The following is a 17,906-nucleotide window of genomic DNA, read 5'->3' as shown; positions in this document are numbered from 1 at the left end:
GCAGGGAGCAGTTGGGATGTTGTTTCCCCCTTCCGTGGGCAGGGGTTGGTTGTCCCGGGGCCCGGTGAGGTGTGACGGGGAGGTACGGTTGGTGAGGTGCAGGGTCATGGGGACAGCGCGGTGCCGGATGGCACGGTGGTACTCACTCAGCGAAGAACAGATGCAGAGTCTCCGGTAAAACAAACGGCTGGATGGACGGGTCCCGCAGCCGGCTGCTGTGGTTTTTCCCGGACGGTTGGTGGTGGCTGCCTTTCCCTGCACCTTTTGTGTAACTTCGGTCCCGATGGCTTCCCACCGGTAACCCGCTCCCCAGCGTGGATATATGCCGGAGGAGCCCTTTTGCCTGCAGGCTTTGGCCCTGGGAATTCTAGCTGTGGCGGTAGCTGTATTTCCCTGTTGCTGTTTGGACGGTTGCCTTCAGTCGGGTCTTGGCTGTTTGGAAACCCCTGGGGTTCCGGTCACTAACGGATTTGACCTGTTTACCGGCGACTCCAAACCTGGTCGGGGTCCGCAGGCCCTGCCGGTTTGTGCTGGCTTCTCTTCGCTCCCCGGTTCGGTACCGGTGGGCCACCGCCCGTCCCCGGTCCTACGGTTCCGCGTCGATCTGCCTCTCCTGCAGACGGCCACCACCGTCTGCCAACCTTGCTCTTGGTGCCCGGGCCACGTACCCGGACACGGTCAGTTCTTGCTCCTTCACTACCATTTCCCTAACTCAACTGTACTCGAGCTCTGCCCGAGCTGAACTAACTTCCTTTCCCGCCTCCAGGACTGTGAACTCCTCAGTGGGTGGGGCCAACCGCCTGGCTCCACCCCACCTGGTGTGGACATCAGTCCCTGGAGGGAGGCAACAAGGATTTGGTGTCTGGCTGATGTGCCTATCTCGGGGTGTGGGGTGTGTTGTTGCAGTACCTGTGACGACCTGGCTAGTCCAGGGCGCCACAGATGTGTTATACTTTTCAGTCACTTCTCCCCAGCCCCGATCCCTGAACTGATCAAAGACAACTAAAATTGACCAAATTAAAATGGACTGATAGTTTACTGAGGAATCAGATTGCAGCCTTTTTATTGAAGTTGATGGATAGAGGAAGGGGAGAAGGGAGAGACAGAAACTGATCATGCACTTCTCCATGCTACTGTATTTCATCCTCCATGCTGCAGCTTCTGTCTGCATGCTAAATAGAGGAAAAAGAGCTGGGATGCTTCATGTCCGAGTGTGCAATGTATGGGAGGTATCATAGTACCCTTTAGTCCAGAGCCTAAACAATCCAAATGGTAAATGTAGAGAGAAAAAGTGGTAAAAAATGCAGAATCCAGTTTAGTTTTCCCCAGCTATGCACAGTACACACTGTCTGAAATGACCTGTTACACTTTTATAGATGTTGTCTCATTATTAGCTACATTTCTCTGCATGCAGCAGCTTTCCTCTCTGGAACTCTTCCTATGACTTCTACAGAGGGTACGGTAAGTACTCAGACCCCTTTACTTTTTTCACTTTGTTTCATTGCAGCCATTTGGTAGATTCAAAAAAGTTCCTTTTTGTTTTTCTCATTAATGTACACTCTGCACCCCATCTTGACAGAAAAAAAAAACAAATGTAGAAATTTTTGCACATTTTTTTTTAAACAAGAACAACTGAAATATCACATGGTTATAAGTATTCAAACCCTTTGCTCAGTATTGAGTAGAAGCACCCTTTTGAGCTAGTGTAGCCATGAGTCTTGGTATCCTGGATTTGCTGATCCTTTGCCATTCTTCCTTGCAGATCCTCTCCAGTTCCGTCAGGTTGTATGGTGAACGTTAGTGGACAGCCATTTTTAAGTCTCTCCAGAGATGCTTTCTGTTTTTTTTCTATCAAGATGAGGGATGGGGTGCAGAGTGTACATTAGTGAGAAAAAAATGAAGTTTTTAAATTTACCAAATGGCTGCAATGAAATAAATAATGAAATATTTTAAAGTGGTCTGAATACTTTCCGAATTCCCTGTATGTTCCATATCGGGCAGAAATAAACCAGCCCGTACAATCTACAAGTGTTCAAGATTGTTTAATGATTTTATATACGTTTTGATGTTTTACTCAAAATACCCTGTTGCCTATTGCAAAACTTGTTTTTTGTAATAAATAGGTATCATATTGTTTAAAAATTGTAGTTAAAGTCATTTCTTTGTTTTACTTTTGCAGAAAAGAAGGAAAAGAAGAATAATAAACCTAAGGATCCACCGCCATTTGAGGGAATGAAGGTAATGCTATCCAGAGGATCACTATTGTTAGAATTTATTTAGCAATCAATTTATTCTTCATGGAGGATGTCAGGGACTTTGGAGTGCGCTCAGAAGCAGAAAGGCTTCAAAGAGGGAACATGGCAGCTACATTATATACAGCAGGTGAAATAAAGGGCACTTTGCACACTACGACATCGCAAGCCGATGCTTTCGATGCCGAGCACGATACTCCCTGCCCCCGTCGCAGCTGCGATATCTTGTGATAGCTGCCGTAGCGAACATTATCTCTACGGCAGCTTCACATGCACTCACCTGCCCTGCGACGTCGCTCTGGCCGGCGACCCGCCTCCTTATTAAGGGGGCGGGTCGTGTGGCGTCATAGCGACATCACACGGCAGGCGGCCAATAGAAGCGGAGGGGCGGAGATGAGCGGGACGTAAAGATCCCGCCCACCTCTGTCCTTCCACATAGCCGGCGTGAGCCGCAGGACGCAGATAGATGTTCCTCGCTCCTGCGGCTTCACACACAGCGATGTGTGCTGCCGCAGGAACGAGGAACAACATCGTAACATCGGTCCTTCTGAAATTATGGAAATGACCGACGCTACTCCGATGATATGATTACGCCGCTTTTGCGCTCTTTAATCGTATCAAAAAGGATTTACACACTACGATATCGAGAGCGACGCCGGATGTGCGTCACTTTCGATTTGACCCCACCGACATCGCACCTGCGATGTCGTAGTGTGCAAAGCCCGCCTAAGTATTGAACACGTCACCAATTATTTAAGGCGCTATTGACATGACTTTCTCACAAGATGCCAGTAATTACCCATCCAAACCACACAGGCAAAGAAATAAAACTATAGATGTCCATAAATTAAGTTATGTGTAATAATGAGAAATAAAGAGAAGTAAGAGATAGACGTTCTGGTGGACTGGTTCCTGTGAAAGACTAGTAGTTCCACATGTGGTAATACTTCTAGTAGCTTTTATTTACGTGTTTCAGGTTCATTCCGAACGCTTTCACAAAACTGAAGTTAATGATATGTACTTCAGTTTTGAGAAAGGATTCAGTATGAATCTAAAATGTGTAAGTAAAGCTACTTGAAGTATTACCACACATGGAACTACTCCTTTTTCACAGCAGCGAGGTCCACCAGAACGTCTATCTCCGACTTCTTAATCTAAGTGCAGATGAAGATCTTCTTTTATCTGCAGACGTGACTGCAGCAGGTGAGTAATCTATAGGCCTTTATTATGTCATACACAACCCAATCAGGTGAGCAAACCCCTCCCCCCCCCCGATTAAATTTTAAAAATACAATATTACCCTATGTGCATTTGTCTCCCCTTATTTATTTTTTAATAATGGGAAATGACACGAAGAAAAAGTATTGAACAAACTTACTGAAATGTAATTCTTTGTACAAAAGCCTTTGTGGTGATGATAGCTTCAAGATGCCTTCTGTAAGGAGAAATTAGTTGCACGCCATACTCAGGTGTGATTTTGGCTCATATTGCCACAGAAACACTCTCCAAATCCTGAGGATTCCATGGTCTCCTTCTATGTACTCTGAGCTTTAGTTCCTTCCATAAATTTTCTTTTGGATTCAGGTCAGGTGATTGGCTCGGCCATTATTCTCACAGCTATATTTTCTTTCTCTGAAATCAATTGAAAGTCTCATTGGCTGTGTGTTTTGTCTTACTGAAATGTCCACTCTCGTTTCATCTTCATCATCCTAATAGAGGGCAGCAGATTTGTATCAAGAATACTATGAGATCAAGTTTTCTTGGTGTTTTTTCTCCTGTCTGTATATTTGTCCATTAATTTACTATTCTCCCAGTATTTCACAGGCTTGTTTAAATGTTGTTGAACAAACTTTAAATACTCTTGAATATGCTTTTTGTTTAGCAATAGAGTCTTGCATGTGAGCGTGCATACATGCCATGGAGGTTGAGTACATTACTTATTTACTTATTGTTTTGTTTGATACAGTTGTACCTTCTGATTCCAGATCTTTCTGTAGGTCTCCACAGATTGCCCTTAGATCTTAAACAAATCTTGCAAGGAGCACCTGGTTGTGGAACCCTTATGGTGAAATTGTTATTTTCACTTCTGGATTATGGCCCCAAAGTGCTCACTAGAGCCTTCAGTAGCTTAGAAATTGTCCTGTAACCCATGCCATCAGTATGTTTTGCAATAATAAGGTTACAAAGGTCTTGCAATAGTCCACTGGTTTTACCAAACATGAGAGATTTTTTGTGTCGCACCTTGGTAATGAGACACCTTTTTTTAGCCAATCAGTTAAATCAGATGATATCATTTTCACCAAATGTCAGGATTGCTTTCTAATTACCAATAGATTTAAGTTGGTGTCATGACTTAATATGGCTTTTTGTACCTCTATCTTAATGTGTTCAATACTTTTTTCCTGTGTTATTTCTCTTTATTACACTTAACTTCATTTATAAACATCTATGGTTTGATTTATTTGCCTATGTGGATTGGATGGGTTGTTACCGACATCTGATGAGAAATTCATGTCAATAGCACCTTTAGAAATATATTGACTTACCATATTTGTGATGTGTTCAATACTTATTTCACTTGCTGTTCAAATAAATGTTTGCTGTGACAGTCCTTTGCATTCAAAATGGCATAAATTCTTCTAGGTTCACTTAGACAAAATTAAGAATTTTGAAAGATTATAATCAGGTGTATCCAATCATACCAAATAGGTGATAATGATCTTTATTTTCATATGAATGTTGAAACCACTTTAAAAAGAAATAAGACTTAAAACTGGACAGGTGTCATTATGAATATGGGATAGCAAGTAACTGGGGCTCCTAAGCAAACTTTCAAGCTAGGGGGCCCTATGCTATCCCTAACCTCAGGGATAGTGATGGGCGAACCCAAACTGTAAAGTTTGGGGTCCATACTGAACACATAGTGTTCGTGCACATGGTCCCGAAGACGAGTTTTCCTGGGAAACTCATGTTACACTTCTGATCCAGTTCGGGTTCAGGGGCTGTAAAAAAAAAAAAAAGCACTTTAGTATAAAACATTGTGATTATACTTATAGGTCCCGCTTGCTGCTTCCCTCCTCCCTTGGATTCGGGAACTGCCTGCTCTCTCTGTGCCTCACATTGGTTAAACTGGAGCATGGCTGACTCACCAGGGGCCTCCCTGAGCTCCCCGATGCCTCCTCCTCCTTGCTAGCATGCGAAAGTGATGGCGCACAGGAAGTGACGTCACGGACCGGCGCTGCGATGACGTACTTCCGGGAATATGCGTTCCACCCTGGAATGCATGCGCTATTCTCTGCCCGCTGCAGCACCAATGGGTTTGCCTCTCACTGGGAGACCTCCCCAGACCATCGGAGGGGGAGAAGTCGCCTACGTGCCACTATGGCACTGGATCCTCACACTTCTCTATAAGGGCCTGGTCTGAAGACATCCTCAGGTATGCTGCATAATTGAGGGTGATCTTCCCTGCTCTGTGTCTGTGGAACCCAGTGCTACCCCCGGTCCAGTGAGTACCTGCAACGGGGGGACGGTCAGGGACATGTAGATATACAATGTTCCCACTTCTTTAGGGCCATGAGGTGGTATATTATAGACTCTTTTCTCCATCTCTTTCAGGGAGACAAGGCCCCAGAAAGAAGTCCTCTAGCCACAAATGTGTAATGTGCGCTAAAAAGCTGCCTTCCTCCCATAATAAAAAGCTAATAAAAAAACTCCCAAATCACTGCAGGAGGACATGTTCGGAGGCCTGAAAGCCCAAATGAGACCTGGATTTCCCATCCATAAGAACATCCAGGACTTAATCCTGCAGGAATGGGAAGCCCCAGAGAGACGCCTGGGCATTCCCTCAGAGCTTCGGCACCGGCTCCCGCTGGAGGACTACTGACACTTGGGAGATTCCTAAGGTAGATGTCCAGGTCTCTAGAGTGGCTAAGAAAACAGCACTCCCCTATGAGGAGCCGTCGCAGCTGAAGGATCCGATGGATAGGAAAATTGAAAGCTTATTGAAAAAGTCATGGGAAACCTCGTTGGTTCTAAGGAGCACTAATGTGGCCTCCACATGTGTGGCGAGATCTTTCTGTATGGCTGAGACAACTTGAAGACCATGTCTCTCGGGACACCCCTAGAGAAGACCTGCTAGCATCTCTCCTACTACTTTAGAAGGTCACGGGTTTTCTAGCAGATGCCTCACCTGAATCAGTTTGGGTTGCCCCTAAAGCAGCCGTACTGTCAAATTCTGCAAGAAGGGCCTTATGGCTCAAACTCTGGGGTGGAGATACAACTTCCAAACTCAGACTTTGTTCCATTCCCTTTCAAGGAAATTATGTTTGGACAAGCTCTAGATGACATTTTGTAAAAGGCTTCTAATAAAAAGAAATCTCTTCCGGAGCAGCGACCCACAAATTTTCTTCGTCCCCCCTCTGGGCCAAACCTCCTATTATAAAGGAAAAGGGAAATCAGGGAGATGGAGCTACGCCAAGGGAGGAAAAGGCAGGAATATCTTTACATCCCAGAAGATTAATGATCGTCCCCAACGCCAAGATAGACAATGACGCCAGTATGGTGGGAGGACATCTATCAAGATTTTTTCTCCAATGGTCAGTAATCTCAAATCAGTGGGTTCTAAGTACGATCAAAACTGGGTTCTAAGTACGATCTAAACGGTCTAAGGATAGAGTTCACCTTCATTCCTGCAAACCGACTGACCATCACACACACCTCCACTCAAAGCGGACAGACACCAATCCTGTCAGGCCTTCGAGACCTGCTAACCTCGGGGGTTATATCACCAGTCCTGGAAAAAGAGCTTGGACAGGGTCATGATTCTCGCTGTTTCCTAGTAAAAAAAAACAATGGCTCTTTTCAGGACTATAATGAATCTGAAGCCCCTGAACAAGTGTTGGCCTACAAACGGTTCAGGATGGAATCAGTCAGGTCCATAATGCCCCTCAGTGGATCAGGGTTCGTAATGGCAACAGTCTATCTACGAGATGCATGCTACCACATGTAGCGCCCATCTCCACGAGGTCCCGGGGGGGGGGGGTGCCCCTCCTCTCACCTGCCCAGTTCCAGCGTGGCTCTCATGCATGCTCCCGCTCCCAGCCTCCGGCGGTGCGCTTCATCTCACCTGTCCCGCAGCTCTGCAGCCTCCTCTCCTGATTTAGGTCCTGCTATCGTCTTCACACACTCCCGGACCATACGCCCTGCTCCAGAGTCTGCTGCAGCTTCTTCCTGCTTCCAGGCCAGACGCAGGCCTTCAGTAAGTGATCATAGGCTGCGCGTCCGACCATGCACCCTTTCTTAAAGTGATAGTGTCCCATTACCTAGAAGTAACTTCTGAGGTCACCTGTTACCTACAGGGAATTTTAGTTCACCTCCCCTAACAGGAGGCACCTGACCAGTGTTGTCAGTAGCGCGTTGCTAGTTCTCAAGTCACCAGTTGTTATTGTGTCACAATAACTGTCACAAGTTACTAACCTCTATCTCGCCCTAGAGTGTCATCACTTTCATCATCTGTGTGCCGTCACGTCAGTGCCTTGACCACAGTACCGTCCGTCTGAGCCATCTCCTGACTGTCACGTCACCTAAGCCTCCACCGCAATGCTGTCTCATCCAAATCTACTCTTCGGTGCCAAGTCGTCTCTGCCTCCACCTTGGTGCCCCTACAACTCAGACTCCAGTATTGGACCTTGTGACTAAATCCGTCCATAAGAAACTGCCCCCTCTGGTCCCTGGCTGCTGTGCATTTAGGCCTTCTGTTGGAAGCTCTGCACAGTCCCTGTATAGGGGTTTGCTACTGGTCACTTCCTCAGGGGAGTCCGGTGCTCAGTCCAGTGGATCCACCCCCGGCCGCTCGCCGCTCCTTGATGAGCGTAACACCACATCCCAATCCACCACTCCTACCGGACATTCCTTCGGTTTGCAGTGTCCCACAAAAACCTCATACTGCACTACCAGTACAATGGCCTTCCGTTCGGCATTTCATCAGCACTTCGAGAGTTTACCAAGTTGATGGCGGAGGTAGTAGCATTCTTCAGACAGAGGAATATCTGCATAATACCCTACCTTGACGATTTCCTGTTAATTGCTCCTCAATCTCGACACTTGAGCAGAATATTCAAATGACCTTCGAGGTCCTGGAAAACCTGGGATGGATGGTAAACTCTCAAAAATCTGATCTTACTCCCTCTACAAGCAAGATATTCCTTGGTGTCCTGCTGGATTCAGTCAAACAAACATCCTTCCTGCCCAAACACAAACAAACTGAGATGAAGTCCAGAATTTCGATTCATCACAGGCAGAGATCAGTAACCTTGAGGTCAGCCATGTCGGTCCTAGGATCCATGACATCCTGCATTCCAGCAGTAGCTTGGGCCCAATTTCATTCAAGGACCCTCCAGACAGCCATCTTGACACCCTGAGAGGGATCACCCAGGTCTCTAAACAAAAAGATCCTCCTATCCGGACCTGTAAAATCCTCCCTTCCATGGTGGATGTCCCAAAAAAATCTCCAAAGAGGGGTATATTGGAACCAAATCCCGCAAGTAACAATAACAGATGCCAGCCAGCGGGGTTGGGGGTCCGTGGTCGCTCAGTCGTCTTTCCACGGTCTCTGGATGCAGGAGGTCAGTCTTATGTCCTCCAGCTTCAGAGAACTAATAGCAGTAGAGGAGGCACTCAGCGCAGCATCTTCACTGGTCCCGCACCAACATGTAAAAATATACTCGGACAATGTGATGACGGTAGCCCATCTTCGTCACCAAGGGAGTACCCGTCATACAAACCTACAGATGTTATCCACAAGAATACTGAGCTGGGCAGAGAAGCATCTTCTGTCTCACTCTGCATTCCATCTGAAGGGCTCTGCGAACATCCAGGTGGATTTCCTCAGTTGGACAGACATTCACCCAGGCGAATGGGCTCTAAATTCAGAGGTGTTCCAGATCTTAGTAGAGAAATGGGGCAACCCAAAAGTAGACCTCTTCGCGAACCAGCAAAATGCAAAAAACGCACCATTTCTTCTCCCTAAACCGAAGAGATCGGTGCCTTGCTGTCGATGCTCTCGCACATGCATGGGACTTCGGGCTTGCCTATGCCTTTCCACCCATTCTGATGTTAGCGAAAACGTTAAAGAAAATTCAGACAAACGGGGTTACTACAATCCTGGTCGCGCCAATGTGGACGAGGAGAAGTTGGTTCGGTACCATAACCAGTCTAGCATGCGAGGAACCGATCATACTACCCTAAATATACGACCTTCTTCATCAAGGTACAATAGTCCATCAGGATCTTCCCACTCTCAACTGGCAGCCTGGCTTCTGAAACCACAGTCTTGAAAGCCAGAGGCCTATCCGACAAAGTGATTAAAACATTACAGAACAGCCGAAAACCAGTAACGAATGCTATATACGGGAAAATCTGGAAGACATTTTCCTCCTGATGTGAACTCTAACTACCTGATCCATTCAATCCAAATGAGGCACAGATCTTAGATTTTCTTCAAAGTGGCCTAAACAAAGACTTAAAACCTGGCACCCTCAAGGTGCAAATCTTGGCTCTCAGCTCCTTCTTCGATTAGGATCTAGCAAGCCACCAGTGGAGTAGAAGATTTATGACTTCAACAGGAAGGTTGTGTCCCAGACAAATTAATCTGGTCCCTCTATGAGACTTGAATGTAGTCTTTACTGACTTAAGCTGGGTTCACACATAGCGACAGCGACACCGACGTCGCTGTTACGTCACCATTTTCTGTGACGCAACAGTGACCTAGTAAGTCGCTGTTATGATCGCTGCTTAGCTGTCAAACACAGCAGACGCAGCAGCGATCAGAACGACACGCGTCGCTGTGGAAGCCATGCTGCACTTGGTAACTAAGGTAAATATCGGGTAACCATTACCTGGTATTTACCTTGGTTACCAGCGCACACGCTTAGCGCTGGCTCCCTGCTCTCCTAGCCAGGATACACATCGGGTTAATTACCCGATGTGTACTCCTGCTATGTATGCAGGTAGCCAGCGCTAAGCGGTGTGCTCTCACGCTGCCAATGCCGGCTCCCTGCTCACGTAGCTGGAGTACACATCGGGTAATTAACCCGATGTGTACTCTGACTAGGAGTGCAGGGAGCAGGGAGCCGGCACTGGCAGCGTGAGAGCGGCGGTGCTAGTAACTAATGTAAATATCGGGTAACCAAGGTAAGGGCTTCTTGGTTACCCGATGTTTACCGTGGTTACAGTTTACTGCAGGCTGCCAGAAGCCGGCTCCTGCTCCCTGCTCACTTCAGTTCGTCGCTCTCTCGCTGTCACACACAGCGATGTGTGCTTCACAGCGGGAGAGCGACGAGCAAAAAATGAAGCAGGACATTCAGCAACGAGCGGCGACCTCACAGCAGGGGCCAGTTCGTTGCTGGATGTCACACACAGCGACAGCGACAGGACGTTGCTGCTACGTCACAGAAAATGGTGATGTAGCAGCGACGTCGTTGTCGCTGTGTGTGACGCCACCTTTAGGCTCAAATGGTGATTGTGCTATCGTGTCATCCACTCTGCAAACTCTGTCATGGAAGTCTGCATTCCTGGTAGCAATCACATCAGCTAGACGAGTGGGTGAATTACAGGCATTACATCTTTCTACTAAAGAGCCATATCTAAGAATCCTGGATGACAGAATTATCTTCTGTCAAGACCAGTCCTTTCTCCCTAAAGTTGTGTCTGATTTCCACAGATCTCAGGACATAATTCTACCATCTTTCTGCCAGAATCCGTTAAATCCAAGAGAAGAGGAATTTCATTCTATGGAGGTACGCAGAGCAGTTGTCCATTATCTTCAGAGGACCGAAGATATAAAGAAGGATCAAAATCTTTTCGTCCAGATCATGGGGAAAAATAAAGGCAGAAAGGCGGCCAAGAGCACAATTGCTAACTGGATCAAACGGGTAATTTTGGAAGCCTACAAAACTCAAGAACTATCTCCTCCGGAGGACCTCAGGGCTCATTCTACTAGATCAGTATCTGTTTCTTGGGTCGAGAGATCTGACGCTCCATAGAGCAGATATGCAGAGTCGCCACCTGGTAGTCAGTCCATACCTTCACGAGACTATAGAATAGATTTACTGTCCAATAAAGACCTAGCCTTCGGTCGGAAGGTCCTTCAGGCTGTCATCCCCACGTAAGTTTGTTCGTTGGTACTTCTCCTGTGGTGCTTTCTTGGAGGTGATTAGAGAAAATAGAATTAGTTCTTACTGGTAATTCGGTTTCTAGGAACCCTCCACGACAGCATGGGTATTCCCTCCCTGCCTATTGTTAACTTTTATGCTGGTCAAAACTCATTAAATTTAAGACCATTCTTACCGGTGTAATTACTTGGAAAAAACACTGGAGATGCGAGGTGGGGTTATTTAACCTCTTTGTGTTTCCTGTTCCAATTAGGGCGTGGTGGTAACTCCTGTGGTGCTGTCGTGGAGGGTTCCTAGAAACCGAATTAGTGGTAAGAACTATTTCTATTTTTTTTATTAGAAATAAGACAAAAAAAACATTTAGAGACTCATCTTTATTATAAAAAAAAATTATTAGTGCAACATAGTCCACAGGGAAAGCAATGTCAGCTCTGTGTCATCCCTCTGTACAGACAAACGTCTATACAGAGCGAGAAGCAGGCTGACCATGATGGTCAAAGTTCAGCCAAAGACTGCCGAGTGACGTGCAGTGAATACCGCTGGGTTTTCAGGACACGTCGCGGGACCTTTAAGTATAATGACAATGTTTATTATGAACTATATGCTTTATTTTACAGCCCCGCGCCCCCCCTGTCCCTGTCCCATTCCATAATTGTAAATGTTTAACCCCGTGCTTTACAGTTACTCTCTAAAAAACATGCCTCCATTAAACTGAATGGAGGTGGGAGCTGTAAGTTATTAATAACAACTGTCAGTGGTTGCTATAGGAACAAAAACTGTTCGTATAAGAAGCTTATGTGTGAGGTAATAAGATGTCTGTGTTGAGACTGATAGAGCGAGACAGAAAAAGACAGAGACAGAACGGGCAAAGAGACAGACACACACACAGAGACAGACACAGAGATGGAGACAGACTGATACAAATACAGAGAGATAGAAACAGACAGACAGAGACATAGACCCAGACAGACAAGGAAAGAGACAGACAGAGAGACAGACAGACAGCGACAGACATACAGAGATTGGGAGAGAGACAGTTACTATCCCGGACAACGCCCGGGTACTACAGCTAGTCTAATATATAAAGCTGTGTGTGTGTGTGTGTCTCTGTCCGCTAAAGGAATCCGCACTGTCGCAGTTACAATCACGAAATTTTGCACACACCCCATGTGACTCAGGGAACGTCATAGATTATGTTTGGGTGGGAACATTTAACCCCGCGCTTTACACTTACTCTCCAAAACTCCTGCCTCTATTAAACTGAATGGAGGTGGGAGCTACAGGCTATAAATAGCAACTGTGAGTGGTTGCTATAGGAACAAAATAAACTGTAAGTATAAGAAGCTTATGTGTGAGGTAATATGATGTCGATGGTGAGACGGATAGAGAGAGACAGAAGGAGACAGACAGACACAGACAGAGACAGCCCTGGAAAGAGACAGAGACTGCCAAAGAGAGCCCTGGAAAGAGACAGCCCGGGCAAAAAGAGAAACAGACAGACACACACATAGAGACAGAGATAGAGAGAGACAGACAAGGAAAGAGACAGATAGCGAGACAGACAGACAGCGACACACAGACAGAGACTGGGAGAGAGACAGAGAGACAGTTACTATTCCGGGCAATACCGGGTACTACACCTTGTTGATTATAATTGTCAATCTCATGAGTTAAACACCTATATTATTTTATGTCTTAGAGCAATAGACTTACAGATAAAGTAATAACATAATTATTAGTTAAAAGTTCCCAGAAAAAATGATTGGATATAGATATTTGACTTATTTCCTGAACAAGCATTATTATATCCAGTCCCATTAAAGGGGTTGTCCGACATAACAAAAAATTTTGAGTTTAAGCTAATCTGCGCTGTATTGTCATATTAATCACCCCTACATTGTTATTTTTTGTTTTCTAACTTTTGTTCCTCTTGAATTCACCCTTTATTCTCTGCAGCTTCTTGTTTACATTCAGCTCCAGCAAACTGACCACTTCCTGTGCTGAACCTCCCAGTCACAGCTGGCACCGCCCGGCCTCAGTGTCCAGCCCCACCTCAGTGTCCAGCCCTGCCCTCTGCCCGCCCCCTGCACACACATTCCCTGTCAGTATATTCTGCCCCAGCACCTGACCTGTTATCACTACAGGGCAGGACACTAAACTGCATGACACTACACGGCAGGACACTGCAGGGCAGCACACTACACGGCAGGACACTACACTACAGGGCAGCACACTACACGGCAGGACACTACACTACAGGGCAGCACACTACACGGCAGGACACTACACTACAGGGCAGCACACTACAGGGCAGGACGCTACAGGGCAGGACGCTACAGGGCAGGACGCTACAGGGCAGGACGCTACAGGGCAGGACGCTACAGGGCAGGACGCTACAGGGCAGGACGCTACAGGGCAGGACGCTACAGGGCAGGACGCTACAGGGCAGGACGCTACAGGGCAGGACGCTACAGGGCAGGACGCTACAGGGCAGGACGCTACAGGGCAGGACGCTACAGGGCAGGACACTACAGGGCAGGGCACTACAGGGCAGCACGCTCCAGGGCAGGACGCTCCAGGGCAGGACGCTCCAGGGCAGGACGCTCCAGGGCAGGACGCTCCAGGGCAGGACGCTCCAGGGCAGGACGCTCCAGGGCAGGACGCTCCAGGGCAGGACGCTCCAGGGCAGGACGCTCCAGGGCAGGACGCTCCAGGGCAGGACGCTCCAGGGCAGGACGCTCCAGGGCAGGACGCTCCAGGGCAGGACGCTCCAGGGCAGGACGCTCCAGGGCAGCACACTACAGGGCAGCACACTACAGGGCAGCACATTACAGGACACTACAGGACAGGACACTACAGGACAGCACACTACAGGGCAGCACATTACAGGACAGGACACTACACAGCAGCACACTACAGGGCAGCACATTACAGGACACTACAGGACAGGACACTACAGGACACTACAGGGCAGCACACTACAGGGCAGCACATTACAGGACACTTCAGGGCAGCACATTACAGGACAGGACACTACAGGGCAGCATACTACACGGCAGGACACTACACGGCAGGACACTACACTACAGGGCAGCACACTACACTACAGCATTGCAAATAACAGCCCCACATCAGGCTCTGCACCCCACACCACATCAGGCTCTGCACCCCACACCACATCAGGCTCTGCACCGCATACACACACATCAGGCTGTGCACCACACACACACACACACACACACATCCATCAGGCTGTGCACCGCACCGCACACACACCCGGCTGTGCAACACACACACACATCGGGCTGTGCACCGCATACACACACACATACACACACAAATCGGGCTGTGCACCGCATACACACACACATACACAACACACACACACACACCCCATAGGGAGTACATACTCACCCTTCCTCGGTCCCCGCCGCTCCTGCACGTTCGCGCGCTATCTGTGCTCTGGCTATATCAGCACAGTAGTGACGTCACCGCTGTGCTGAAGAGAGCTCAGACAGTGTGCAGTGATGAGAAGCAGCGCAACGCTCCCTCTCATCAGCGCTTTCAAATATACCGGCATCGGTGATCTGTGATGCCTGTATATTTGAATGTGTGATCCTGAGCAGGGGGCCCGGTGCTGGCGCTGACACCACGGCAGCCGCCGCCAGGCCCCTCCCCCAGGTCACGGACCCAACAGCAGTGCAGGGGGAGGTTGTGGTCAGAGTACGGGGTGCGGGGGAATGTGTGGGAGGGTGCAGGGAAGGGGGCGGTGACTCCTCGCACTGTACAGCCCAGCAGGGAGGCGACATGCTGTTTCCACTTTTGCATGTCAACATGGTGCTGCCCATGTTGACATGAAATGACCGGAAGCAGCAAAATCGCGGCAGGAGCGGTCACATGACCGCTCTGAGCTGGGGGAGAGGGGCTGACAGCAGGGCAGGTAAGTGGTCTCTATCTACTTACCTGCCCCAATGTAGCCCATTAGGGAAATAATAAAAAAAAGCAAATTAAGCCGGATAACCCCTTTTAAGTATATTTCTATGGAAGCCAATGTTGCTCACTTACTGTTAACTAATCTGTTCTTTTGAGGGCAAATGCAGTTTTATCCATCCGAACCAACCATTCTCATTTTCAGATTGATGAAGTTGCTAATATCAATGACATGGACGAATACATTGAGCTGCTTTATGAAGATATTCCGGATAAAGTTCGTGGTTCAGCTCTAATTCTTCAACTTGCAAGAAATCCTGACAATTTGGAAGAATTATTGCTCAATGGCAAGTATCATCCCTAAGGATATCTTGTGGTAGATTACCAATTAACAGAAATTGCACTTCATTTTGTGATTTATTTATATTTTTAATTTATTTTATATTTAGAAACTGCCTTAGGAGCCTTAGCTCGCGTATTACGGGAAGACTGGAAGCAAAGTGTTGAGCTTGCCACAAATATAATATATATTTTTTTCTGCTTCTCAAGGTAAGTCTCTCTTGATCAATGTAGAAATGTAAATCGTGTGTATGTATGACGTTCTTTGATGGAAGTATTTACGCTTTTGATATGGTTTGCTGTTTTTAAAGAATAAGATTTATTGCTGTGCCTTTCTCATTTCGTGTCTGTTAATTATCTGCACATGCAGCATAAAGGGAATCTGTCACCATAACTCGGAGACAGTCCCTGACTCCTGGTGATGTTGACTTGTTCTTGAAGTAGTTTTCCTTAAATGCTGCTTGTCAACTACACCAAAACCCAAAAAGACTTTGGCCCTGACTTATCATTGTCTTTGCTCCTACTATGGAGTTCTAATCTTGACATTTTTTGTTTTGCCCTTATTTCTTATATAATTTGCGCCATAGTTTTAAATGAATGTTGCTTGTTTTCATTTCACCCCCCGGCGTTATGGCTGTGGTTTTGATTATACAGATCTTTTGGTCTATTTTAGAAGTTGTGACTCTTCAAACGTTTTCAAAATCTTTGCACAACTGTACTCCAGTGCTGGAATGCAAAATCTCTGTTTGTGTGTCTGAAGACAAATGGGCATTATTTTAAAGAATCTTGTGATTTTTTTCATTTTTGTTTTTCTCTGAACAAGTGTAAAAAATGTCTAAAAAAACTTTTGCACAAAATTAATAATTTATGAAGATTTTAACAAGTTGTACTTTTGAATGACACCATTCATTTTACCATTAAGTGTGCAGTGAAATGCAAAATAAAAAAAAAAGTCTACAGTTGTTTTTTTGTTTTATATTATTTACCATGTTCACGATATGGTAAAATTGACCTGGCAATATGATTCTCCAGGTTAGTCTGAGTATATACAGTGCTGGCCAAAAGTATTGGCACCCCTGCAATTCTGTCAGAGAATACTCAGTTTCTTCCTGAAAATGATTGCAATCACAAATTCTTTGGTATTATTATCTTCATTTAATTTGTCTTCAATGAAAAAAAAATAAAAAATTTGTCATAAAGCCAAATTGGATATAATTCCACACCAAACATAAAAAAGGGGGTGGACAAAAGTATTGGCACTGTTTGAAAAATCATGTGATGCTTCTCTAATTTTTGTAATTAACAGCACCTGTAACTTACCTGTGGCACCTAACAGGTGTTGGCAATAACTAAATCACACTTGCAGCCAGTTGACATGGATTAAAGTTGACTCAACCTGTGTCCTGTGTCCTTGTGTGTACCACATTGAGCATGGAGAAAAGAAAGAAGACCAAAGAACTGTCTGAGGACTTGAGAATCCAAATTGTGAGGAAGCATGAGCAATCTCAAGGCTACAAGTCCATCTCCAAAGACCTGAAAGTTCCTGTGTTTACAGTGCGCAGTGTCATCAAGAAGTTTAAAGCCCATGGCACTGTGGCTAACCTCCCTAGATGTGTAAGGAAAAGAAAATTTGACGGGAGATTTCAACACAAGATTGTGCGGATGGTGGATAAAGAACCTCGACTAACATCCAAACAAGTTCAAGCTGCCCTGCAGTCCGAGGGTACAACAGTGTCAACTCGTACTATCAATCAGTCGGCGTCTGAATGAAAAGGGACTGTATGGTAGGATACACAGGAAGACCCCACTTCTTACCCTGAGTCATAAAAAAGCCAGGCTGGAGTTTGCCAAAACTTATCTGAGAAAGCCTAAAACGTTTTGGAAAAATGTTCTCTGGTCAGATTGGACAAAAGTAGAGCTTTTTGTGAAAAGCCATCAGCATCGAGTTTACAGTAAAAAAAAAAAAAAAGAGGCATTCAAAGAAAAGAACACTGTCCCTACAGTCAAACATGGCGGAGGTTCCCTGATGTTTTGGGGTTGCATTGCTGCCTCTGGCACTGGACTGCTTGACCGTGTGCATGGCATTATGAAGTCTGAAGACTACCAACAAATTTTGCAGCATAATGTAGGGCCCAGTGTGAGAAAGCTGGGTCTTCCTCAGAGGTCATGGGTCTTCCAGCAGGACAATGACCCAAAACACACTTCAAAAAGCACT

General features: G+C 46.4%; 1 protein-coding gene across 1 annotated transcript in view; it reads left to right on the top strand.

The window, feature by feature from the left end:
• The window catches only part of KIFAP3 (kinesin associated protein 3), a 347,223-nt gene that overhangs the window by 81,842 nt on the left and 247,475 nt on the right, over positions 1–17,906 (top strand). Inside the window, exons 4-6 of the mRNA XM_075322100.1 lie at positions 2,180–2,238; positions 15,558–15,699; positions 15,802–15,901. Of these exons, the coding sequence (XP_075178215.1) occupies positions 2,180–2,238; positions 15,558–15,699; positions 15,802–15,901 (301 nt within the window). The remainder of the gene's footprint in view (positions 1–2,179; positions 2,239–15,557; positions 15,700–15,801; positions 15,902–17,906) is intronic.

Source organism: Anomaloglossus baeobatrachus, chromosome 8 (assembly GCF_048569485.1).
Source record: "Anomaloglossus baeobatrachus isolate aAnoBae1 chromosome 8, aAnoBae1.hap1, whole genome shotgun sequence".
In the NCBI taxonomy this organism is placed as follows: domain Eukaryota; kingdom Metazoa; phylum Chordata; class Amphibia; order Anura; family Aromobatidae; genus Anomaloglossus; species Anomaloglossus baeobatrachus.
The sequence above is the reverse complement of the archived record's forward strand: the minus strand, read 5'-3'. Positions and strand labels throughout refer to the sequence as shown.